Source organism: Perognathus longimembris, chromosome 24 (genome assembly GCF_023159225.1).
Source record: "Perognathus longimembris pacificus isolate PPM17 chromosome 24, ASM2315922v1, whole genome shotgun sequence".
Classification (NCBI taxonomy): domain Eukaryota; kingdom Metazoa; phylum Chordata; class Mammalia; order Rodentia; family Heteromyidae; genus Perognathus; species Perognathus longimembris.
This window is the reverse complement of record NC_063184.1, coordinates 13,066,747-13,091,387: the sequence shown is the minus strand read 5'-3', so window position 1 is coordinate 13,091,387 and position 24,641 is coordinate 13,066,747. Positions and strand designations below refer to the sequence as shown.

Sequence of the window (24,641 nt, the reverse complement as noted above, 5' to 3'; positions counted from 1 at the left end):
CGGCCCCTCAAAACTCCAGCAAGGGCCGCACCTCCCTGGGGTGTCTACAGAGTATTAGGACAAGACTGGGCTCCAAAACTCTGACGTAACCTCAAAATAATTATGTAGATAACAGCCCATTAGCAACTGATTTGAAAACCCACGGCATCAGCACTAAGTTATCAAATGCCTCCTACAAAGTGATGTGGTAAAAAGATACATGTAAATATGCACACATATATACATATATACATGGTATATGTTCATTTGTATATATATATGTGTGTGTTACACACACACACACACACACACACATGCCAATGTTATTTTGAAGCCAGTAAAAACCTGGTGAGGGTGGTAAGAGGGGTAAGAAAGGAGTCAATTTAAAAATGAGCCTATCAGGTAGGGAGTAATGACATATACCTATAATCCCAGCACTCTGTAGGCTGAGGCAGGATTGTGAACATAAGGCCAGCCTGGGCTACTTAGCTAGACCTTACTATAGACAAAACCAAATGAGAGGTCATTTCACCCCATCTAGAGTAACGAGCTCTAAACTAGTGGCATGGTAAATTCAAACTTTGGAGAGATACTTTGCCAGCGTCTCTAGATCTGATGGGTAACCAGGCCCAGGACCTACAAACCTGAGCTTAGGACACTTTGGTTTTGCCATACAATGAACAACTTGTGCCTGTCTTTATGGATACCACAAAATAATCCCATCAGAGCAAGATGAACCATTTAAATGAAAAACTACTTACCCTCATGAATTTTAAGCAGAAGTTCTTCTGCTTTAAGATCATCAAAGCATTTCACTTCAAAGCCTAGATCTGAAAACCTGGTGATGATACATTAAATGAAACATTACCTTACTTTTTCCAACTTGTATAATAGCCTTACTTTGGAGGAAGTTATACACGTTTATGTCATATATATATATATATATATATATATATATATATATATATGCTTTTTTTAGAGGCCCTTCCTCCCCCCCCAAAAAAAGAAAGTGATGGTTTTCCTTGATCATCCACAGTAGAATTTAACCTGAATGAGAGTAATTTAACTATGCAAATATGTTAGTGATGATGCAAAGCCTACTCACGTTGAACAGGACTGGGTAAGGAAGTTGTTCTTAAGCGAGGCCCTGTGTTGAGTTTTGTGATCGTGGGGCTGACATTCCTGTATTCTTGATGCATTGTGTGTGTGTGTGTGTGTGTGTGTGTGTGTGTGTGTGTGTGTGAAGTTCAGATCAAGTTGAGTGTGTCAGTCATCTTTCACATGCACAAGCAAGCGCTACCTGCGAGTGAGGTTGTCCCTATCTGCACAGGTGCCCCTCCGGTCCGGCAGAGTCAAGTGCCAGAAGAATCTCTCATGATTGAAGATTAGGGCAATTCCTCTCCTCTTGTGGTCCATCTTATATTTTTCTTCTGGATCAAACATGTCCCTATGGATCAAAGGTTTAAAAAACCGTTAAGTCACAATTAACAATGAGCCTAAGTCCAAGGTCAATGTATGGTGCAGGTCTCCCCTGGGGTTGGTACAGGTCTCCCTCCGGGGTTGGGGCAGGCATGCAGGCTGGGCTGGGCAGGTAGGGAGGGGGTGCTGGTTCTCATGGTATATGCCATGTCCCTCCTGTGAGCTCCCCATCCTATGGGGTGCTCCACGGGGATCTTTCCCCCTGTTCCCCAGGATCCAGTGGCCAAGATCAGTAGCTTGGCCCAGGGCAAGCTCTACAGCACTGGGTCATGTTCTGTTCATTATTAAACAACCAAGGCCAGCAACTAGGTGGTCTAGAAATCAATGTCCCAGATGCTGAAACCTGACAGACTCCGTGCTCTTCTCAAGCTCCCATTCCTGCTGGAGTTCTACAGGATGTTCATGACCAGCAAATGACCTTTATTACAAAGGAACACACTTTACCTTCTGTACAAGGCATCTGTTTCTGTCATGTTTTGTTCCTTACCTATTTAATAAAAAAAAAAAAGTTGACTTTGGTTAGTTGGCTTTGTGATTTAACGTTGTAAAACACAGCAGAGCTCCCTTCCCCTTCCTTCCCTTTGGAAATGGAGGGAAGCTGCTCAAGAACCAAGGAATGAAAGCTCAGTGCTCCCCACAGCACCTAATACATGAAGTGGAAAAAATACTCCATCAACACAGCCACTGCAAAGCATGCCTGTGGCAAGCAGTCGCTATGCTAAGCAGAAGTTGAGTCACTGGGGAGTTGAATCCAGGTTGTGGCTAACAGCTGGGATTTACACACAAGAGAATCCTGGGTGGAGGAAAGGAAGAGCGAGTCTTGCAAGGCTCAGAATTTGGATGTCCTGACTAACACATACAGTGAGGCCCCTCTGCTCTTTCCTGTCCAGCCTCCGCTTGCGGCCTTCCCTCCCCTCCACCTTGCTCTGCAAATGTATAAACATCTCCCCACTCCTGGTCTCAAATGAAAACTGGGTTTGGGCCTAAACCAGGTAAAGCAGGCTCACAATTGTCTTCTGCCCATTCCCATGGTATCACAATCTTATTGCACAAATATCCCCCACCTGGGGTTTGGTTCCATGGTCCTGGCAATTACCTGGGTGTGTGCATAAAGTGGTTCTTGAGATGTGTTGTAATTCAACCTCATGTCATCCACTTCCGGTCTGGTTCTGGAGAGAGGACTTGACTGCCAATCCCCTGGGGAAGTGGTCACTGTTTTCAACTTCTCAGAGACAACCTACCAGCACCTCTAGAATTGTGTTCTAATACACTGTACTATCCTAAAAAATCCTGGCTATCATTTCTACACTTCACACCTTGAGTGAAATTCTCTCCCAGGACACAAGACTGGAAAAGGGCACTGACTTTGCGGTAACTATGGCAACCCTCCACCTCACCACCTCTATCCTGGCAGGTGGGCCAGGCTTCAGTCCTGCACCTCTGACACCTGCAGAGGTAGCCAGGAGACTTCCCCTCCTGCCTCAGTCAGACGCTGTCCAAAACGCCCTCCTTATCCTGTATTCAGTTACACAGTAAAGACACCGAGTAGCCTCCAACTAAGCAAGGAAGAGCCAAGTCAGAAAGAAAACCATCACCTCTGACACTGTTCCTCCCCCCCCCGCCCAGGCCCTCCAGTGCAACTGGAAAGTGGGTGCTGGTGCTAGGCATTGTGCACCCATTCACCCCCAAGCCCAGGGAGGCTCAAAGTGACCTGAGAGATGCTTCGTCAAACACCCCATCATTCAAAGCCCCGGGGCCCAAGGGGAAGGCAGTGGAGGTGTGCCCTTCACTGGGGCTTCACAGCTGTTTTTACATTCCTCGAGGAACTTGGAAGGACTTTCTGGTTAAGGCGATTTAAGGTGGGAATTGGGTTATCTCAATTTTTTTTTTTCAGCTTGGTTGAGAACTATGGATTTTGTTTTAAATAGCTGCTCCAGAAAAATCTGGGATTTTTAATTAAAAAAATTATCACTAAGTAAGTATACAAAGGGGTTTCGATATGTCAGTTTACGAATAAAATATATTGTGATTAATGTACCCCTTTCAAGATGAACAGATTTAATAACCTCAATAAGGGATTAAAAAACTTTTTTTAAAAAATGTTCTCAGCTTGCCTGCTCTATCACTTGAGCTATTATGCCTCCAGTCCAAGAATTTTGATGGTTAACTGAAAATAAGGACTCCTGCACTTTTCTGCCTAGATTTGATAAACTATGATCTTCTAGATCTGAGTAGTGAGGCTTCCAGGCATGAGTTTGGGGTGTGTGTGTGTGTGCGCGTGCTGGTGATGGGGCAAGATCTAGGCACTGTCCCTTAGCTTTTCTCAAGACTACCACTTGAACTCCACGTCTTTTGGGTGGTTAATGGAAGATAGCAGTCCCAAGGACTGTCTTGCTCAGGTTGGTTTTGAACCACAATCCTCAAATCAGACTCCTAATACAAGGACTACAGGCATGAGCCACTGGCACCATGCTTTCTTTTGTTATACATGCTGCAGACTTACAAAGAAATGACTCTAGAAACCTTGGTTCTGATCCAGAAACCTTGGTTCTGATCCAACGTCAGAACTGCACCCTATACCTGTAGCAGCAATTTATGGCCAGATGCAGAGGCCACTTCAGAGTACTAAGTCAGCACAGAAGCCATGGAGGCAGACCTCAGGACCAAAGTTCCTGTATTGGATCAATTTATCCAGATGCAGAACAAGAATGCATCACACCTGCCATGACCGCCCTGCGGTACTTCCGAGCCCCAAGCAGACAACCTTCCAAGAAGAGCACATTAACAAGCCCTTGTCCCTGCACAGCTGAGTAACAAAGAAACAAAACCCAAACTGAAAACAAGAACAGCTTTGTGGACATGGAGAGAATATTTTGGAGGAGGCCAGTTCTCCCTATGTAGCCCAGGCTGGCCACAAACTTGACATCCTCCCACCTCAGCAACAGCATAGCAACTACATTGGAAAATATAATTTTAAGAGGTTTACAAATTTCTCCTGTAATTTATCAAACATGAGTTTTTAATCACCACTTGGTACTAGTCGTGGGACTTGAACTTGGGATCTAGGTGCTGTCCCTTAGCTTTTTTTGCTCAGGCCTAGCATTCTACCACTTAAGACAGCTCCATTTTTGGCTTTTTTTTGTGTGTGTGGTGAACTTGAGATAAAGAATCACGTGGTCTTTTCTGCCCAGGCTGGCTTTGAACCGTGATCCTCAGATCTCAGCCTTCTAAGTAGTCAGGATTACAGGCGTGAGCCACTGGCACTTTAGCTTTTTTTAAGATGTGGGATCACTGTGTTGCCCAGGCTGTCCTCAAATTCAATCTTCCAGTCTCTACTCTCGGGCTGGGATTATAGGCAGGAACCAGTACACCTGTCTTAAATCTGATTCTTGGACCTTTTCTGTTCTACTGTATTATAAATTCCATCTTCTAGTTCCTTAAAAGTCTTTTGTGTTTTAAAAAACACATCCCATTTCTTCTCCTTACTATAATCTCATAATCTCTCAGATAATGCTACAGCTACCACTTTAGCCACTTTATTGCCCAGTGGCAGTTCCACAGCTCAGGGGCAGTGATAGTGGGCCACACCTGTCCACACCTGTCCAAGGTCGGCGCCGTGGAGGGAGCTGGGATCGGAAGCCTGAGCCACCAGTGCATCACACAGTCTCTAGGCAGCTCTACCTCCTCTCCACACTGCCCATATTCCCAGTCAACCACCTCTTCAGTGACCCTACAGAGAAAGAAAGCCACCTGAGTCTAGAACGCAAGGGAAGAGGAAAGAGAAGGGAGCAAGCGAGGAAAGGACTCGAACCAACGGATGTGGGGGAAGGTAGCCTCCTGGCCCCCGCCTGGCTTCACAGCTCCAAGCAGAGCTGCAGACGGATGGCCCCTGGTCCAGCAAAGGCCACTCCCCGCACAACCCCGGTGCCTTCCGTAACGCTGGAGGGCGACGGGTCCAAAATCAAGGCCCGGACTGTGGGCTTGAAGTTGCTCAAGTTTGCCAGGCGGGTGACTGGCTCCGGGGCAGGCAGAAGGGCGAGGTGGGCCTGGCTGTTCAGGCTTCGTAAAGTTGACGGCGGGGTGAACTCGAACCGTCGAGGAGCAGCGGGTCTGCTGGCCGGGAGGAGCTGGGTTACAGGGTCCTGCAGGCCCGGCCTCGGGCTCAGCCCGGGCAGTCTCCGCTGCCGGGAACCGCCGCCTTCACCGGGCACTCGCGGGGACCGGCGGGCCGAGAGAGTCCGGAGCGAGGCGGGCTAATGGAGGGGAGCGCGCGGCCTTTAAAGTTTAAATGGCCCGGCCGCGGAAGGACAAAGGCGGCAGGGGCCCCTCCCGGCTGGCCGCCACCGCACCTGCCAGCAGGCGGCAGTCCCGGGCTTTCAGGGTGCTCCGTCCCCCGCACCGGGGCCCTGCCGTCTAGGACCCGCAAACTTGTGGTGCTACCGCAGAATCAGCGACCCAGCACAAGGACCCCCGTCCACATGCCCTGTGTCCCCCGTAGACAGGCGCATGCGCCGTAACCTGACCTCCGGATGCCCCCTCCTACCTGCAGGGCGAGCCCCGGGTGACCCCGCGCCGAGCTCAGTCATTGATAGTGACCCGCTGCCCCCGAGCCGCCGCCGCAACTGCTGCAAACTAAGGTCCAGCACAGACCCCCCAGCTTCCTCTACGGCCTTCCTCCTGGGAGGCCACGCCCTGAACACGCCCCCTGCCGCCCGCTGCTTCCTCCACGGCTTTCCTCCACGAGGCCACGCCTTCAGACACGCCTCCTGCCGCCCCGCCACTTCCTCCACGGCCTTCCTCCAGCGAGGCCACGCCCTCAGACATGCCCCGCTGCTTCCTCCTTGTCTTTCCTCCGTGAGGCCACGCCCCAGACACGCCCCCTGCCCCCCTGCCGCTTTCTCCTAGACTTTCCTCCCGCAAGGCCCCGCCCCCCGCCGTCCCACCACTCCGTCCACGGCCTTCCTCCCGCGAGGCCACGCCTCTGGCACGCCCCTCCATGGCCCCGCCCCCGTTGCTCTCTCCACCCTCCGGTGCCGGGTGCCTGGCGCCCCAGGGTAGCGCCGGTTGCCAACCCCGAGGACTCAGGCCGGCTCAGGGTGCAGGCCCAGGGGACCAAGCGCGGGCATCTTCCGAGCACAGCCTGGGAGTCCCTGCAGCTCCCTCTCTCCCTGGGAGTAGCGCTGTTTGCCTGCTTTCTTCCCTGTAGCGCTCGCTCCAGAGCCAGCTCCTAAACAGGGCTTGCAGTGACACTGGAGAAAGAAAAACTAAATGTTTTTGGCTGTACCAAGGCGTCGGGCGGTCTCTTGGATCCTCAAATCTGGCTTGCCGAAGTTTTGCCAATTGGGGGAAGTAAAGGGGAAAATCGAAGACCTCCAAGAGCCTACAGATGCTGGCTTTAATTTAGGCAGAGCCTGCCGCTCTCCCTTTCACCTATTAAAATAATGCCTCGCAAACAACGGGCTTTTCTGGTGCCTGGGAGCAGCTCAGTGTGGGATGCAGCTTCTAGCTTCTTTGGTTGGCTTTTCTAAAATTTGCTTCAACCAACAATCCCTGCAGATCAGATGAAAACGTCACTGTTTTTCTCTTTCTCTAATTCCTCTGGACCTTGTCATTTAAAAAGTAACCACCAGCAAATGGTTGACAGCATATTGTCTTGTAAGTATTGCTGTGGCTGTAAACCAACTGTACAACTCAGGAGGGAATGTGGAGGGAATTGTGGGGAGGGGGGAAGGTAGGAGAAAAAGGAAGGAGGTAGTAACAAGTTTGATAAGAAATGCACCGATTGCCTTATATATAAAACTGGGACCCCTCTGCACATTGCTTTGACAATAAATATTTAAAAAAAGAATTATAAAAAGTAAACACCACCATCTGATGCTGGTAGCTCATGCCTATTATCCTAGCTACTAAGGAGGCTGAGATCTAGAGGAGCCTCCATAGGAACCAGCTAGAGCAGAAAAGTCCCTGAGACTTTTATTTCCAAAATAACCGGCATGCATGGCAGCATGCATGGCTGCATGGCAGAAGTGGTAGAATGTTAGCTGCGCAAGAAACCCAAGCAAGTACCACAGCCCAGATTTTGCAACTACCAGTATTGCAAAGAAAAAATGCACATAAAAATAATCACAAAAGGCCAAGTTGGCTCCCTTGGGTGCCTTGAGTGTTAGCAGCTCTTGATATTAGCCAGTTACCTGCTCCTAGTGCAACCAGCTCAGCCTGCTCTATTTGATACAGAGATCATGGGTACTCAAAATAAAAACATATGAAAGGCTTTTGTTTTTCTTGTTTTGCCAGTCCTGGGGCTTGAACTCAGTGCCTTAACCTTTTCCCTGGCTTCCTGTTGCTCAAGGTTAGCACTCTACCACTTGAGCCACAGCACCACTTCTGGCCTTTTCTGTTTATGTGGTGCTGAGGAATCGAATCCAGGGCTTTATGCATGCTAGGCAAGCACTCTACCACTAAGCCACATTCCTAGCCCCACAAAAGGGTTTTATTAGGACTTAATGCTGCAGTATAAAGAGTGGTACATGGAAAGACCGGTGGAGGGTAAGGGGAGAATTGCTTTTTTCTGGTTGGTCCTTGGGCTTGAACTCAGGGCCTGGGCATTGTTCCTAAGCTTCTCTGCTCAAGGCTAGCACTCTACCACATTGAGCCACAGCCCCACTTCAGGTTTTCTGATGGTTAAATGGAGATAAGGGTCTCATAGACCTTTCTGCCCAGGCTGGCTTTGAACCACGATTCCCAGATCTCTCAGCACCCTGGAGTAGACATAAAGGGCAAGCTCAGGAATAAAGGCTGCCACACGCTATGCCTGCCAGCTGTATGGACCTGCTGATTTGTGCAGTTGGACTTCCTCTTGTTTCAAAGGCACCATTTCTAATACATTCAAATAAACACAAGGGATAGTCAAGTATAAGGGAGATCAAGCAGGCCCTGCCTGCTCTTACTTCAGACTGCATACTATGGCAGCTTTCAGATCGTTTGTTGCCTGGAGTGATTCTATTTTAGGAAACAGCAGTTTGCTTCTGTGTGTGTGTGTGTGTGTGTGTGTGTGTGTGTGTGTGTGTGTGTGTGTTGGTAACCTGACTTGAACCCAGAGCTTCTTGCTCAGCTGTTCTACCACTTGAATCATGCATTCAAACATTTGGATGGTTAACTGGACATCAGAGTCTTGAAGACCTCTCTGCTTGGACTGGTCTTGAACCTTGTTCTCCAGACCTCAGCCTCCTATGTAGCTATGTCTGCAGTTTGTGCCATTTTGAGTGTAAATGATGAGTCAGAATGACTTGGCATTTTGTTTGTGCAAATAACCTGTGCAGCAGGTACAGATCACTGATAACTTATTTCTGTAAATCAAAGATTACCACCTATGAACTTATCAAGGTAATTCATGTGACTGTATCAAATTCCTATCAGAAGGCCCAGGTCCGGGAACTTGGAACACACCAGACCCTCTCAGCTGACTCATATACAGAAAAGACTGATGGAAAGTGGCTTAAACAGAAAACCTTCACCTTTCCCCCTTGCAGCCGTATCTTAGAACTACCTTTGCTGCCCACCCCTGAATCATCTCCCCTCCCCATCCCCCGGAACAAACGCATGTGGCAGTCGCAGAAGAGAGCCTGAGAGCTCTGACACCTGGAGAACACAGGTGCTGTTGAAACCTTGAAACTCCTGTCAAAATGACATTGCTCACCCTGCTTCCATCTGCACCATCTGACTTTGCTTTTCCTGCCCAATACTTAAAACCCCAGTGCTAAGGGGGTGCACTGGTTCCCTGTCAGCTGGGCTGAAGGAGACTTGGTCGTCCTTCCCAGGCCTGTTGGGATGTTGTTGAGTTCCCCCTTTGCCTTTACTTACACACATCGATGCCAGGCTCCCAACTCTGACATCTGCTTGTTTGAGGCAACTCACTGGTATTGCCATCCACCCAAACCCAGTGACCCTGGAAGCACCTGTATCCGGAATTGGCTGAGGTTGGTCACCATTTTGGAACCACCAGGCCTCACAGCTGTGAGGGGTTTCTTACATCAACATAAAGTCACCTGTAGGACCTCTCTTGCATCCTATCAGCAATCTGCTCTTGCCTACAAGGCTTCTGAACTCTACAGCCACTTTAATCCTTTTATAGTATATAACGTGACTGAGATTTAATATTAGTAATTAAAACTGGAGTAGAAGAGCCCTAGATGACCAAGCAAAATCAGCAGTGCTTGACAACCAAATTGATGGAGCATGTGAACTTGGTTCTGTCAGATTTTGAAATTGTGGAAAGACACAGCTCATCCACCTGTTTCTTTTTTATGCCAGTTCTGAGGCTTGAACTCATGGTCTGGGTGCTGTCCCAGAGCAGAAAATTTCTGCTCAAGGCAAGGACTCTACCATTTCCAGCTTTTTGGTGGTTAAAAGACTATCAGACTTTCCTGCTCCAACTGGCTTCAAGCTGTGGTCCTCAGATCTTAAGCTTCTGAGTAGCTAGGATTAAAGTATGAGCCATCAGCACTGATTTGCGCTTGTACTGGTGCTTGAATTCAAGGCCTGTTATCGCTTGGCTTTTGTGCTCACAGCTAGTGCTCCACCACTTGAGCCATTATCTCCAGTTCAAGTTTCTTGGTGGTTAATTGGAGGTAAGATTTGTCTGCCTGTCTATGAACCAAGATCCTCAGATGTGCCTCCTGAGTAGCTAGGGTTATAGGCATGAGCCATGGCACCAGCACCAGTTCATGGTTTTTTGTTTTATTTTGCCAGTCCTGGGCCTTGGACTCGGGGCCTGAGCAGTGTTCCTGGCTTCTTTTTGCTCAAGGCTAGCCCTCTGCCAATTGAGCCACAGCACCACTTCTGGCCATTTTCTATATATGTGGTGCTGGGGAACTGAACCCAGGGTTTCACGTATACAAGGCAAGCACTCTTGCCACTAGGCCATATTCCCAGCCACCCCCCCCCCCATCTGTTTTTTTGGTGGTTTTTTTGTTTTTTTTTTTTTTTTGGCCAGTCCTGGGACTTCGACTCAGGGTCTGAGCACTGTCCCTGGCTTCTTTTTGCTCAAGGTTAGCACTCTGCCACTTGAGCCACAGCGCTACTTCTGGCTGTTTTCTAGATATGTGGTGCTGGAGAATCGAACCCAGGGCTTCATGTATACGAGGCGAGCTCTCTTGCCACTAGGCCATATTCCCAGCCCCTCCATCTGTTTTTGATATAGCTTGCTCACAATATTATTTGGTACAAAAAATCTAATTTCACACTTTTACACATTCATGTTTAAAAAAAAGTTTTAATTCAAATGAAGCCATTTACTGTTCATTTCCTGATGTGCACAAAGTATTTCAAAAGCCACATGGCCATGCTGTAGCTATCCTTCCTAGAAAAAGTCTCTTTGTGCTTCCCTGAGCATGCTGTCATCAGTAGTTATCTAAAGTGTCAGTGCAAGCCATCTCCTTCCCCTTTAAGACTCCCAGATGCCAGTCGTTCTGTCTGCAATCCCAACGGTCTATGGAGAGCTCCCTTCTGTGGCAGTTGCGTGGCACTCTGGACAGTGCTTGCCCGTGGAAAGCACATGAGCAGTGCTTATTCGTTTTCTTACGGCCGTCCCCTCACGTTAGCTCAGTGAAAGCAGACCTGCTTTCTCTCTGGTTTCTTCACCAGTCACTGGTCCGGTAGGTGTTTATGTTTAGTAAATATGTAGCCACAGAGTGAATTTCAGCATTTCAACATTTGCACTCTGGACCACATCCAGCCAGAGCGAGTTATCTGACTACCAACACTTCCTGTTCTTTTGTCTGACTTCCCAGATCTTTGCCTGAGTCCTAAAAATTCTTGCTGGTAAGAGGAAAGCCCTCATTGGCTGGCCTTCCATTGACATGAAAGGAGAGGAGAGGAATGATTATTTTATTATTTTGGATTTTTTGAGATGGGGTTTTGCTACAGTAGTTCAGGCTTCCCCTCATTGTGATCCTCTTGCCTCCTCCCACCTAAGCACACACTGCTAAAATACTGCATTACCTTTGTGGTTCCAGGCTGACCTTAGGACCTTACTGCCCCAGTGCAGTAGTCTAATGGAACATTTTGTCTATTTTAAGGCACCTAACACATTTTGGTAGTCACATTTCCATTCGTGTAACAAATACCTGAGATACATTGGCTTAAAAAGAGAAAAGGTCTATCTGTGGCTCACCGATGTGCAGGTTTTAGTTTAGGAGGCTGTTGAGGCAGGACATCTGCACAGGAGTAGGTTGCAGAGGAAGCTCCTCCCTTCAGGGAAACCATGAAGCAGAGGGGAGGGGTGGGGTCTCTGTATCCCCTTCAAGGTCATGCCATGACCTTCCCACTAGGCCCATGCCCTTAAACTTCTGTCAACTCCCAATAACGCCATGGGCAAGGGACCAGGCCTTCCACATGAGCCACTGGGGGGAAGGGACATTCAAGATCCAAACCACAGCAGTACTCACTGCAGAACTACAAACAGATGTTAGGCTTTTAAACCAACAGCTATCCAAGGTAAACAGGTGCATGCCTGGGACTGGGAAACAGGCTGGTGGGACCCTAAATCCTGGCTCTCGACATGGTCAGGTAATGGAATTTAACCTGACTAGCATCAAATTCTGTTCTGAAAAATGTGGACCAAATGTCCTTCAAAGTTTTTGAAACAATGAATCCCAAACTCCTGGCAAGTACCTGGCTTTTAGTACATTTGCTATTTTCAGCTTTAATGAAGACTGCATATAACCACTTCTCAAAATGGTCTCTCAACCCCCCAGCACTAACACCTCATGAGAACCCACATTCTAGGGTCTAACCAAGGCACTGAGAACTCTGGGGATGGGTCCAGCAATGTCTGAACAAGCACTTTGTTGCTTGCTATGTTCAAAAACCATCTAGATTGAAGCCTTACCAAGTGTTTGCTCATCTCTCCCCTCCCCTGCCAGAACAAATCTGTTTTATTAATGTAATTCAGATACTTTAAAGCCCTAAAGGAAGCAGATAGAGTGGCTTAGTTCTTCCTGTATCTGAATATCTGGGAATGAGATATAGTTAATAAAATTTAGTTCGGAAATGATTAGAAAAGTTAATTTTGGCCAGTTTTCAGTACTGACTCAATTTTATAATGTTTTTTCTTATTAGACATTGTAAAGACATTAAGTTTCTGTGATTCTGACACTTAAGAAAAGGTCCGTTCTAGTTTCGATCTGTAACATCCTCCATAGACCGATGTTGAAATCTTGTCTGCCCCAGCAGGTGGCGCTATCGAGAGGTGACTGAGCTAATCTCATCAATGGGTAAATCATTCATAAATTCTTAACTGAATAAGTCTACAGATGGTGTTACCTAGTTGCAGGAAAGACCTTATCCAGGATGCCTCTTGGCTGGGGCCCTCTCTGTCTCCCTCTGCCATGATTGAGTCCTGCATCACCACAGACTCAAACAATGTGATTATGACCTGAAACTTCTAAATCATCAGCCAAACAAAACCTCTTCACTCTGCAGTTAAAGACTTGAAAAAAAATATAAAGACCAATCTTGTGTGTGTGTGCTAATACTGAGGCTTTAACTCAAGGCCTGGCCACGGTTCCTAAGCTTTTATAATCAAGGCTAGCCCTCTACCACTTGAGCCACAGTTCCACTTCCAGCTTTTTGCTGGTTAATGGGAGATAAGAACCTCACATATTTCCCTGCACAGGCTGGGTTCAAATGATGATCCTCGAATCTCAACCTTCTGAGTAGCCAGGATGACAGGCATGAGCTAACAGTGCTCAGCTGAAGAATAATTTTTATTAAGGCCACAATTAGTAAAAGGGAAGTCTTTAAGAAATACCCTAGAATCTACAGTGCAGAACGGGTGCTAGGGAATAAACACCAAAGCATACAGCATGTAGTGCTCTGATGTGTGGTGTCCAGCAATTCTTCACATCTCTCGTTAAATCTGTCTTTTCTCCCAGTCAGGCAAAGGTTCCAGCAGAATGTGACTGTGAAGAGTGGCCCACAGATTGGCGCCCGGCGTGCTGTGCTTCTGAGCCCCACTCATGCGGCGGCAGTGCCGCGGACGGAACTCCCATGGTCTCCCATGGTCTCGCTCAATCCCTGAGGCTACTGGCGACAATTCCAGTCTTCAGGGAGAAGCAGGCATGGTACCCCAGACCTGGTAACTAGAATGTCTTATATATGTGCTCACTGAGCTACCAAGAAACAACATATAACTATATGTAACTAAAACAGAGAAAAAAAATATGTCAGCTCCCTTGAGGCCTAATGTATGTTCCAAATTTCACAGTAAATAAGTAATACTTCTAGGTAGAGATTTTTCCGGTATTTTCAAATAAAGTAACATTGAGTAGACCTTATGAAGCATTTTATATACGATCTCATTTGCTTTTGCTAATATGGTTATGAAAATTGAGTTCTAGATGATTCTATACCTGTTTTTGAGCTTGGTAAAGACCCAGGGAGGCGGCAGTGTCAGGAGAACACCTGGAGGGGCTGAGGGGCCTCGCCCTCTCTTCACCATACTTTTTGCTTTGCGGTTTTGCATGCAGTTTTGTAAGGCCTGTAAGTGACGACTCCACAAAGGTGAGGCAGCTTGTACTGACAGTGAAAAGGTCAGTTCTTTGGCAAAGATTGTATTGTTCCATCCTCATGCGTCCCAGCTGTGAGATCCTCCTCAGAGGTCAGTTTTCTCTTCATAACGACACCAGCATGCGGCTCGCTGGCTGTCCAGGTAGGGTTTACAGCCTAAATGTATAACACTGTCGAACAAGAGCTCCACTGTGGTCTCACAGGCTGTGAAGGAAGGAAGGAGGGCCATCACTGTAGGGCGCCTGCGCAGCATCGCTCTCCTCTCCTCTCCTCTCCTCCCCTCCCCTCCCCTCCCCTCCCCTCCCCTCCCCTCCTCTCCCCTCCCACACACTTCCAACGTTTACTGGAAGCCTCTTCTTTCCTGTGTCTTTCTTTTTATTTACAGTTAACTGTTGAAATCAACTCTTTTTGCTGTTGTGGCTTTGGTGCTAGATGAAATAGTCTTTATCGAAACATGGATTAGTTTACTGGTGATAACTTTCCTTCTACCTGAGAATGAAGACCTCTGACCACTTCTCAATTTACATTACGTGGTGAGATGTTTCCAAGGTTTGGGGGAACGAGGTTTGGGGGAACAGCAGTGCTGGAGGGCCTTGGTCTTGTGCATGCTAAGCGCATGGCCTAATGAGTTACTCCCTCAATTATGGAAAGATGTATTCTGTGTGGAAGAAATCAAGTGTAAAACCCAAACCTCAGAAGTTGGGATCGCACTTGTTAACCGCCAGTTATTTAGGAGGCTGAGATCTGAGAATCAAGGGTTGAAGTTAAGCAGGGAAGCAAGGTCCAGTGAGACGCAAATTTCTAATTAACCATCAAAAAGCAGGACGCAGAGGTGTAGCTCAAGTGAGAGTGCTAGCCTTTAACAGAAAAAGTTAAGAGACAGCGCCCCTGAGTTCAAGTCCCCATACCAGCACAAACAAACACACAATCACTGAACCTCAATGTCACTGTTGCCAATGGCTTCTAAAAAGTGACCACACATAAGATGCTTAAAGCAAATGGAATCTGCTTTTTTCCCTTGAGCAACATCTAACTTTGATTTGGCAGAGAGCAGTCACAGAAACCAAGTTTGATTTTTGGTAGTATTTTTCAACTTCTTACAACCTCTTTTCTTCTCGTGCCTCTGAGGATTGGACTCAGGACCTCATCCTTGCTAGGGAGGCAGTCTACCACTTGCGCCACTCCACTAGCCCTTCCTTATCCCCGTTGTTTTCTAGACAGGGTTTCACTTTATACCCATGTAGGTGTGAGCTGTGAGTCTCTCATTTGTGCTTCCCTGTATCACTGGGAATGATAGGTGTGAAATGATGGCTTCAACTTGTACCTACTGTAGTTTGTCACAGCAGCCTAAATGGACTAAGACAACTAGAGTCCAGGTTTTGAGTGACAGGCCCTGAACGGTTTTTTTTTTTTGTTTTTTTTGTTTTTTTTTGGCCAGTCCTGGGCCTTGGACTCAGGGCCTGAGCACTGTCCCTGGCTTCTTCCCGCTCAAGGCTAGCACTCTGCCACTTGAGCCACAGCGCCGCTTCTGGCCGTTTTCTGTATATGTGGTGCTGGGGAATCGAACCTAGGGCCTCGTGTATCCGAGGCAGGCACGCTTGCCACTAGGCTATATCCCCAGCCCCCCTGAACGGTTTTGTATGTATTCCAGGGCACAGGTAGATGTCTCAGACAACTCTCCTCCACGTTTTCCTAACACTTTTTACTTCTGTGACCACATAGCAGTCTGAATTACAAAACCAAGCTCCTCCCATCAGGAAACTGAAGAGGCTGCATGTGTATAGATAACAGATGTGCAGTAGTTCTATGGCTAAATCCTACGCTAAAGCACAAAGCATTAAAAAACAACAACAAAACCCAAAACACCACTCATTCCCAAGCAGCCAGCCAATCCGTACCCTGAACGTGCTGAGCCAGCCCTAGCGTTTTCTGCACGTCGCGGCAGATCTTGGCCAGGCAGTACTGGAACTCCTCATCGCAGTCGTTCTTGCTTTTGCCACACGTCTCATAGCACCGGTCATGTTGGTTGCAGCACTTTGTGAGGGAGGGGATGCCTATGTTGAGCTGCCAGAAGCAATTGGCTTGATTACTGCCAGTGATATGCAAAGTGATGACAGATGCACAGGCCGTTCCACAGCCCGTTCCTGCCCACAAATGCTTCATGTTATCCATCTTCCCGTTATATCTCCATGACCCCAGCCACATCCTCCCCTGCCCAGCCCGCCCTGCCGCATGCACCCCAATTTGCAATGTTAGTGTAGTCACACACCTGCCAGAAACACAACTGTCCAAACCTCAAGGCACAGTTTTAAAACAAGGCATAATGCTAAGAAATCAAAACTTCCTTGGGCAGCTAGGCAAATACGATTTCTTTTTAGTATATCTTGATTTTTTTTGACATTTTGTATTCTTCCCTCCAAGTAAAATGTCCTTTCTGTAAAGTGTACAGAAAACAGAAAGCACAACTCACCTCAGGGTTTTCAAGCTTTAAGTACTTAACCATACCCCAAAGGTAGTATTTCTGTATTATCTATGACTTATTTTTATTTTAAATAACTCACAAACCCTTGTACTGGAATCACTCTCATAAACATCCCCCCCCCCCAATTACTGGCTTAGGTTCCATCCCCAACATTCACATTCCCACCCCACATAGCCTTGTTTCAATACAGAAATTTGCATTATCTACCCTGTCCCCTTTCTAAGTAGTATAATTTTTGCACCTTAAACTTCTAAGTTGGATTAGTAACATTAGGCATTGTAATTTAAGTGGTATTAACCACTTAATACCAACAAGCTTAAAAAAAAGAAATTCCATACAGTCTTGCTAGAAATTAAATCTTTTATTAAAAAATAAATGTAATGCACTCAATCACTATTACCACAAGGAAAATTACTTGTGAACTTTGTCATACATTAAGTCTTGTATTATTAAAAGCATTATATAGCCTATCAGTCATAAAACTTATCAAATAAAAAGCAATATTTACATGAACGCCAAACAATGGAGAGCCACATCCATTTGGTGGGGAAGGTTTATATCCATAGCGCGGTAAAGGCTTCGATCCTACAAAACACAAATGGGTTCTATAAAACATAAATATATAATTCTCAAAGAACGGAAACAAAGTACATGCTTGAAAAGGTCCACAATGTACCAGACTAGCCTGGAAATATTTAGTTGGATGCTGACATAAAAATATTATGTCTTTATTCTGATGAACTAGTACTAAGAATGAGAAAGTTGTCTCATTTTTATTTCTCCTATGAAGAATACGACTTCTTTATAAATGTGCACTTTTTTTTTTTTTTGTCAGTCCTGGGGCTTGGACTCAGGACCTGAACACTGTCCCTGACTTCTTTTTGCTCAAGGCTAGCACTCTGCCACTTGAGCCACAGCGCCACTTCTGGCTTTTTCTATATATGTGGTGCTGAGGAATCGAACACAGGGCTTCATGCATGCTGGGCAAGCACTATACCACTAGGCCATATTCCCATCCCCTAAATGTGCACTTTTACACATATGTACAGTATCTTAATGAAATAATTATTATTTTGTATGTTCAAAACATATAGAAGCTTCTCCTGGACCACTGTCAATTTCAAAGGTACAGGCCATACGTAGGAACAATAAATCCAGGTTGTTGTCCTGTACATTCCAACTCTTGAAGACTTTAGGTCAAAATCTCCAAGGCATAAACTGTATCTTCAAACATGTAGTGAATGCTCCACTTCACACAAACCTCTAAGGTAAGGGGGACCAGAGTCATTCAGTGGTAATTTAATAATGTTAATTCCATAGATGATGTACAGGACTGCATATGTTGCCCTCATTCCATGCAACTTTTCTCAAACAGCTCATGGAAAGTGTGAGGGGCACTTATTATCTGGCCCCCAGAAGGGAATATAATTACCACTTGGATGCCCTCTCTGAGCAGCCATGGAGTTGCCGACCAAACCCCTTGGCTAGACCACTTAGCCAGTGATGTGCTCTGACCTGAATCAAGGTTTGTCTAGTTGACATGTCCCATGAAAACATCATGAGAAACTATACATTCTTTCTATGGCTCTCCTTGTCCTGCCAGGTTAGAAACCTCTAGAAGGCAGATGTCTTAGTCCATTTTCTTTTTCTTTTCTTTTTTTTTTTTTGCCAGTCCTGGGCCTTGGACTCAGGGCCTGAGCACTGTCCCTGGCTTCTTCCCGCTCAAGGCTAGCACTCTGCCACTTGAGCCACAGCGCCGCTTCTGGCCATTTTCTGTATATGTGGTGCTGGGGAATCGAACCTAGGGCCTCGTGTATCCGAGGCAGGCACTCTTGCCACTAGGCTATATCCCCAGCCCCATTTTCTTTTTCTTTTTTGTGGTGCTAGAGATTAAACCAAGGTCCATACACATGCTAGGCAAGTGCTCTAGCACTGGGCGATACCCCCAGTCCAGTCTTTATTCTGTTGTCAATATCACCACACCCCAATAACACATGGTATTGTAGTATCACACACCCTATGGAAGTTGTGTGCGTGCACATGTGCGTGTGCATGTATGTGAAATAGGTCTATTTTGGTTTATTTTAATCCTTTTATAGTCCTGGAGTTTGAATTCAGGGCCTTGCACCAGATTTTCTAACACTTGAGCCATGCCCCTAGCCCATTTTTGCTGCAGTTATTTTTCAAATAGGGGGCTGCCTTTTTTTCTTGGGTAAACTAGACCGCAGTCTTCCTTTCTTATCTGTATCTCCTGCATAGGCAAGATGAAAGGCATGTCCCTCAATTAGCTTATTGATTGAAATGGGGCTTGGCTAACTTTTTGTCTGACTGGCCTCAAGCCACAATTCTCCCAATTTCTGCCTCCTGAGAAGTTTAGATCACAGGGGTGTGCCCAAAAGGCCAGATGGTTCACAGCCCTGATCCAAGATCCAGGGGCCACATCTGGTGCTGGCCTTCTTGCTGGCAGCATCCTGAGGTGATGTAGAGTGTATCACACGGTGAGAGACAGAGTGTAGCAGAGATTGTGGGGTGAAGGTATTGGGGTTTGAACTTGGTTGGGACTTGAGCCATTTGAGCCAGTGACTTTTATAGAAGACTCACTCTCAAGAGTCTCTCCCCTTCTCAATCCATTAATTTCAGAAGTGGATCCACTCATAAGAACAGATCACTAATCATCTTTTAAAGTCCCACTCATAATACAGCATCTATTAGTGAGGATCACATTTCAACATGAGATTTGGAGGGGACAAATCATACTCAAACCCATCACAGGGAGAGGCTAAATTATATTCTTGGGGAACCCATTCTAGTTTCCTTCTAGAAAGCTGTCTCTTATCTGGGGTTTTAACTGTTTATATTACATTAAACAATAAGTCGAACTGTATCTCTCAAAAAAGCGCAATGCACTAGTGTGTTCAAAAAGTGCTTTCTGCAAACAAGAACGATTAGGGTATTTATACATTTCTTGGGTTAACAACTGGACATGATGCTTTACATTTAGAAATCTATCACCTAAAGCATCAATTGTCTGGAAATGGAAGAAGGGTGTATGGGGTCTATTAGTGGAAATGACACTGCTCGTCTTATGTGGTCCCATGTGTGTCCCCCTCCTGTACATCTGCCAATCTACAGACTTCGAGCACCCCTCTTCTACGACCATCAGATGTCCACTGCAATGACATCAGACAATTGGGAAGGGCCCAGCGTTTAAAGACAGAGGGGATTTTGATACCCTCTGCTTTTCAGGTATCTACTTACTTTTTCTTTGTTATCAGAAAGCTATTCCCTTCAATGTTAATACAACTGCAATGCTTCTCTGTCTTTCCTTCCCTCTGCATTTAACTAAAGCCAGAGGCTTTGATGTCAAGTCTGTAACAAAGCATCCTGACAGGTGGATATGTGGTGACACCTGTGCATATGGAGGTGAGTCTATTAATACAGGAACCACTTTCTCATTTGTAAGGTTATTATTATTAGATGGGAAAATGATCAGAAGCAAAGTAAGTGAGGAAGAAGAAGCCATCAGACATGCCTACACTGAGAACAAAGAAGAAAAGAGACAGTACAGATAAGGGATGGAGGATGGAGGAAGTAGCTGTCTCTAGTAGGGCTGGGCTTATAACAGTCTTAAGGAGGCAAGTTGGCAAAACTGAGTGATAAAGATCCAGTATGTGCTGTGTGTGAAACACTGGATAACAAATTATGCATAAATGATGGCAATTTGGCTCCTTAGGATAAGTCACACAATAGGTGTGTGTATTGGTTTTGGGTTTCCTGAAGTGCAGCAGCCTTCGAGAGGTCCTCCCAGCTCACCCCATGTGAAATGCACTCCTCCCTTCCTCCTTCAACTTTACTGGCTGCCTTTTTCTTTCCCGTGTGTCCTGAGGATGGAACATTGTTTGGCCCACCTAGAAAACACAGCACTTAGGCCCTGGGTGCCAGCTCAACCAATAAAAAGAGCCAGAGTGCAGCATGCACAAGCAATCAGTGCAAACGAAGCTGGCATGGGGGGAGAGGTGGGAGGAGCCCTGCACTACCATCAAGGTCCTCCCAGAGGACTTCATGGGGCTCCTCTGTGAGGCCCCACTCCAGATGCAAACTCTCCCTACTTTCCTTTCATGGCTTTCCTTTCACTTTCAAATAAACTTCCTGTTTATTTTTTTAAGAAAGAAAACATAGGACTTAATCACACAGAAAAGGATCTTCATGGAATCACAGCCTTTCTGAAATTCCCAAATTTATTTGTGTTTTTCACACTGGAGACCTTGCTCTCAATCAACCCCAAATAGATTTCCCCCCTCCCAAATGGCAGATCTTATAAGACCTAGGGTCGGTGGAAGATGAAACCAGATGAAGTAAAAGGAAAAAAATTAGAACAGTCATTTAATAAGAATAATATGTGCTCGGCTAGGGATATGGCCTAGTGGCAAGAGAGCTTGCCTCGTATACATGAGGCCCTGGGTTCGATTCCCCAGCACCACATATACAGAAAACGGCCAGAAGTGGCGCTGTGGCTCAAGTGGCAGAGTGCTAGCCTTGAGCAAAAGGAAGCCAGGGACAGTGCTCAGGCCCTGAGTCCAAGGCCCAGGACTGGCCAAAAAAACAAAACAAAACAAAACAAAAAAAACAAAACAAAACAAAGAATAATATGTGCTCAACTTCAGGGGCACTTTAGATGTAAATAAATGCTACAAGCCTTGACTCATAGCTAAGTTTACAAGGACTGCTCAGTCCAACTCGTCCTTATCTCTGTAAATAGCAGCTGCAGCTTCCCTGTGGCTCAGGCTGCAACCTTTAGTCAACCTTGTGGGCTCGTCCTGAGGTCCTAGGCATTGCCCTTCCCTCTGCCTGGAACACACTTCCCCCAGATGAATCAATGTTACTGTTCCCACCTCCAGATTCTTCTCGAATACGCTCTCATCAGGGAGGCCTTCCCTGAACATGCTGCCCACCAGTCTCTGTTTTCTGAGCTATTCCCACTCATCTGCACACCACAGAGCTGCTCACAGTCCATACTCAGTGCATTTTAATTGCTTACTGCTTTGCTCATGGAGTCTCCCCAACGAAAACATCAGCTTCATGTCAGGCCTTTTGTCTGTTTTGTGCACTGATGAATCTCCCAATTACTAGAGCAATAACGAACTAGTGGATAGAATGCTAACATTTGTATAATGACTAAGTCAAACTCTTTTACCTCAAGAAAGACTATCATCTAAGTCCTAAATTATTCATTTACTTCTTATAAACTCCACAAGAACAAAACCATCTTTGCTCATCCACAATGGTACAAACATTTAGCACCTGGCTCAGCACTTGCAAACATCCTACATAAAACACATGTCTTTAGTAACAGAAAACTAGTGACCTAAGAGCCCAATAGCTATACCTGTTAGGTCCTCTCCCTGAGGGTTTCATGTAGATGCCCCCACCTCATTAAGTCTCTACCCAGTTACCTGGGTAACCTGCAGACCTGGAGGCAGTTACCTCCCCTTTCCCTGAGGTCACATCCTAATTCACCTGGCCACACCCCTTGCCCCTGCCCTAGATATATGGCAGGGCTGGGTGGGGGTCCCTCGCGCTCTCTCTCTCCCTTCTCTCCCGCCATGGATCATCTTGGCCACAGGCCAGCAGTTCAGTAATAAACTTTCTTTCCTGCCTGAATACCGCGTGGTGTTCTCCTTTACTGGCTACCTACTTTAAAAACCTAACAATACCCTTATGAACACATAAGGTGATGCTAAGTGAAATGAACTCCATGTTATGGAAACGATTGTTATATCACAGTTGTAACTACTTTCAACGTCCCATGAGTATCTGTAGCTTCTATTATTGATGATGTTCTTGTATCACCTTCCTGTGATTGTATATACACTATCTCTGTAATCTTATCTGAGTATATTGGAAACCGTGTATACTGGTATTAGAAGTAGGAAATTGAAAGGGAATACCAAAATTGAGAGACACAGGGTAAAAAAAGACAAACAACTACAAAAGCAATACTTGCAAAACTTTGGTGTAAGTGAACTGAACACCTCATGGGGGGAAAGGGAAAGGGGGAGGGGGGGTATGAGGGACAAGGTAACAAACAGTACAAGAAATGTATCCAATGCCTAATGTATGAAACTGTAACCTCTCTGTACATCAGTTTGATAATAAAAATTTGAAAAAAAGAAAAAAGAAAACTAGTGACCTGATGACTTGGAGAAGTACAAGCAACAGGTGGCATCACAGGTTGAAATGGAAGGAGTTCCTTGTAAGTTCATGCAGACAATAAGGTTTTACCACAGAGACATAGAGTTCCCGATTATTTCCAGTGGCTGGCATTAACTGCCTCAGATCTTGGCTACTCTTACTGGAAACATGATTTTCCAAGTGCCAACTTAACACTGAGTTTCCAAACAGGAGCCCAAGTTCTTTTCTGAACTATTAAAACATTTAAGCATTCCAAAAAAACTCAACTGCTTAAAAATCCCCTTGAAATACTGACTTTATCACCACCATGCTTTCCCGAAACAATGCAGACTCAAGGTTTTAAAAACTGAAAACATTAAGTGAATATAATAGACACACACACCCCCAAAATAAGGAACAGGGATCACTGATATCCAAGGCAGGAAAAGTGTCAAGCCTGGATGGGCTATTTTCTTGAAGTTATCAGTTATTAGTCCGTTACACTTCTCTCCACAGAGGAGTACATCCGGAATCTGTACAAAGGTCGCAACTGATTTTTCCACAGCTTTGCGGAGGGGGGGGGAAGCATTCAATGCCCTCCAGGAAGCTAACCGGAAGATACATCTGAGTTAAAAATTCTCCATTAGCGGGACAGAGGGTGAACGAATGCAGCAGTGGTACTCACTAGACACTATGTTGAAAATGACCCACACAACTTGTGGGTGGGGACAGGAGGGGAAAACTGGGAGGGAGCAAGGAAAGGGGTGACATTGTCCAAAAAAAAATGTATTCGCTACCTGGTGAGTGTAACTGTAACCCTCCGTACACCACCTTGATCATAACAAAAAATTCAATTAAAAAATCCTCCATTAGCATGGCATGGTTATCTGACTCAAAGTTAAAATCAGTCTGTTCTCGGGATTCTTACGTCAGTCAGTTCTTAGGCAACTCTGTGCAATTGCAAAAAAAAAAAGAAAAGAAAAGAAAGGAACGAACGAAGAAAGAAAGAAAGACAGAAAGAAAGAAAGAAAGAGAAAGAAAGAAAGAAAGAAAGAAAGAAAGAAAGAAAGAAAGAAAGAAAGAAAGAAAGAAAGAAAGAAAGAAAGAAAGAAAGAAAGAAAAAGGAGCTAAACTGCAAGTCTGACAAGCAATGGTCAGGCGGGCCGGGGCGCGCTCGGGGAGCGGGCCCGGCTCGGAGCGCCGGGGGCCGGGTGGCTCCGTCCCGTGGGCGGCGTGATTCCGCGGCGGTCCGCCCCGCACTCGCCACCCCTCCGGCCGCGGCCCCGCCGGCCCCGCGTCCTCACCGTCGCTGCACTTGTACTGGCAGAGGCCGTCCTCGCCGCCCAGTAGGTCCAGCGCGGCGTTCAGGTAGGTGTCGATGCGGTGGATGCCGTTGCGGATGGTCTTCAGCGTGGCCCGCCAGTCCGGGCTCTGCTCGGGCTCCGGCTCCTGACCCCCGACAGCCGCCGCCGCCGCCAGCACCAGCAGGACGACTAGTGCGGCCCGCGGGCGCAGGGCCATCCGCGCGGCCGGGCCCGTCGCCCTCGGAGCGCTCTCGCCCAGCCCACCCGGCAGCCCTAGGCAGCGGCGTGGGCCTCGGGCTCGACCGCAGCGGGCTCCATGCCCGCGCCTTCTTCCGGGCGAGCTGGCAGCCCCGCGCCGCCTGCACCGACTGGCTGAAGGGGACACGGGACCGGTGCGGAGGCGTGTGACGCCTGGAGCTTGCTCACCTGAGCGGAGGACTGCGCCTGCGCGCCTATGGGGGTGGGGTGGGACACGGAGGGGCGGGGCTAGAGCGGTGGGCGGGGCTGGAGGGGCGGGGCGGAACGCAAGCACGCGCCGGGAGCATAAGGTCGCTTAGCCCACGTGGTTATACTGGTGCAAGCCCGAGGCCTTCCACTGGAGAACCACTGGAGCAGAGCCTTGAACACAACCCAGCCCCGGCCGGGCGCCCGTGGCTCGC

General features: G+C 46.8%; 1 protein-coding gene across 5 annotated transcripts in view; it reads right to left on the bottom strand.

The window, feature by feature from the left end:
* LOC125341720 (caspase-6) overlaps window positions 1-24,396 on the bottom strand; it is a 28,494-nt gene extending 4,098 nt beyond the window's left edge. The window contains exons 1-6 of one of the 5 annotated variants that reach the window (XM_048333840.1): window positions 23,983-24,396; window positions 17,016-17,092; window positions 15,924-16,089; window positions 1,903-1,945; window positions 1,280-1,426; window positions 741-817 (exon numbers count right to left, since the gene is read on the bottom strand). In XM_048333840.1, coding sequence (XP_048189797.1) covers window positions 741-817; window positions 1,280-1,426; window positions 1,903-1,945; window positions 15,924-16,089; window positions 17,016-17,092; window positions 23,983-24,199 — 727 coding nt within the window. In that variant the 5' untranslated portion in view covers window positions 24,200-24,396. Of the gene's footprint in view, window positions 1-740; window positions 818-1,279; window positions 1,427-1,902; window positions 1,946-2,554; window positions 2,656-6,001; window positions 6,120-13,210; window positions 14,230-14,446; window positions 14,770-15,923; window positions 16,090-17,015; window positions 17,093-23,982 lie in introns of those variants that run through there. The other 4 variants (XM_048333842.1, XM_048333841.1, XM_048333843.1 and 1 more) reach the window with 4 other exon arrangements.
* Between the last annotated feature and the right edge of the window lie 245 nt (window positions 24,397-24,641).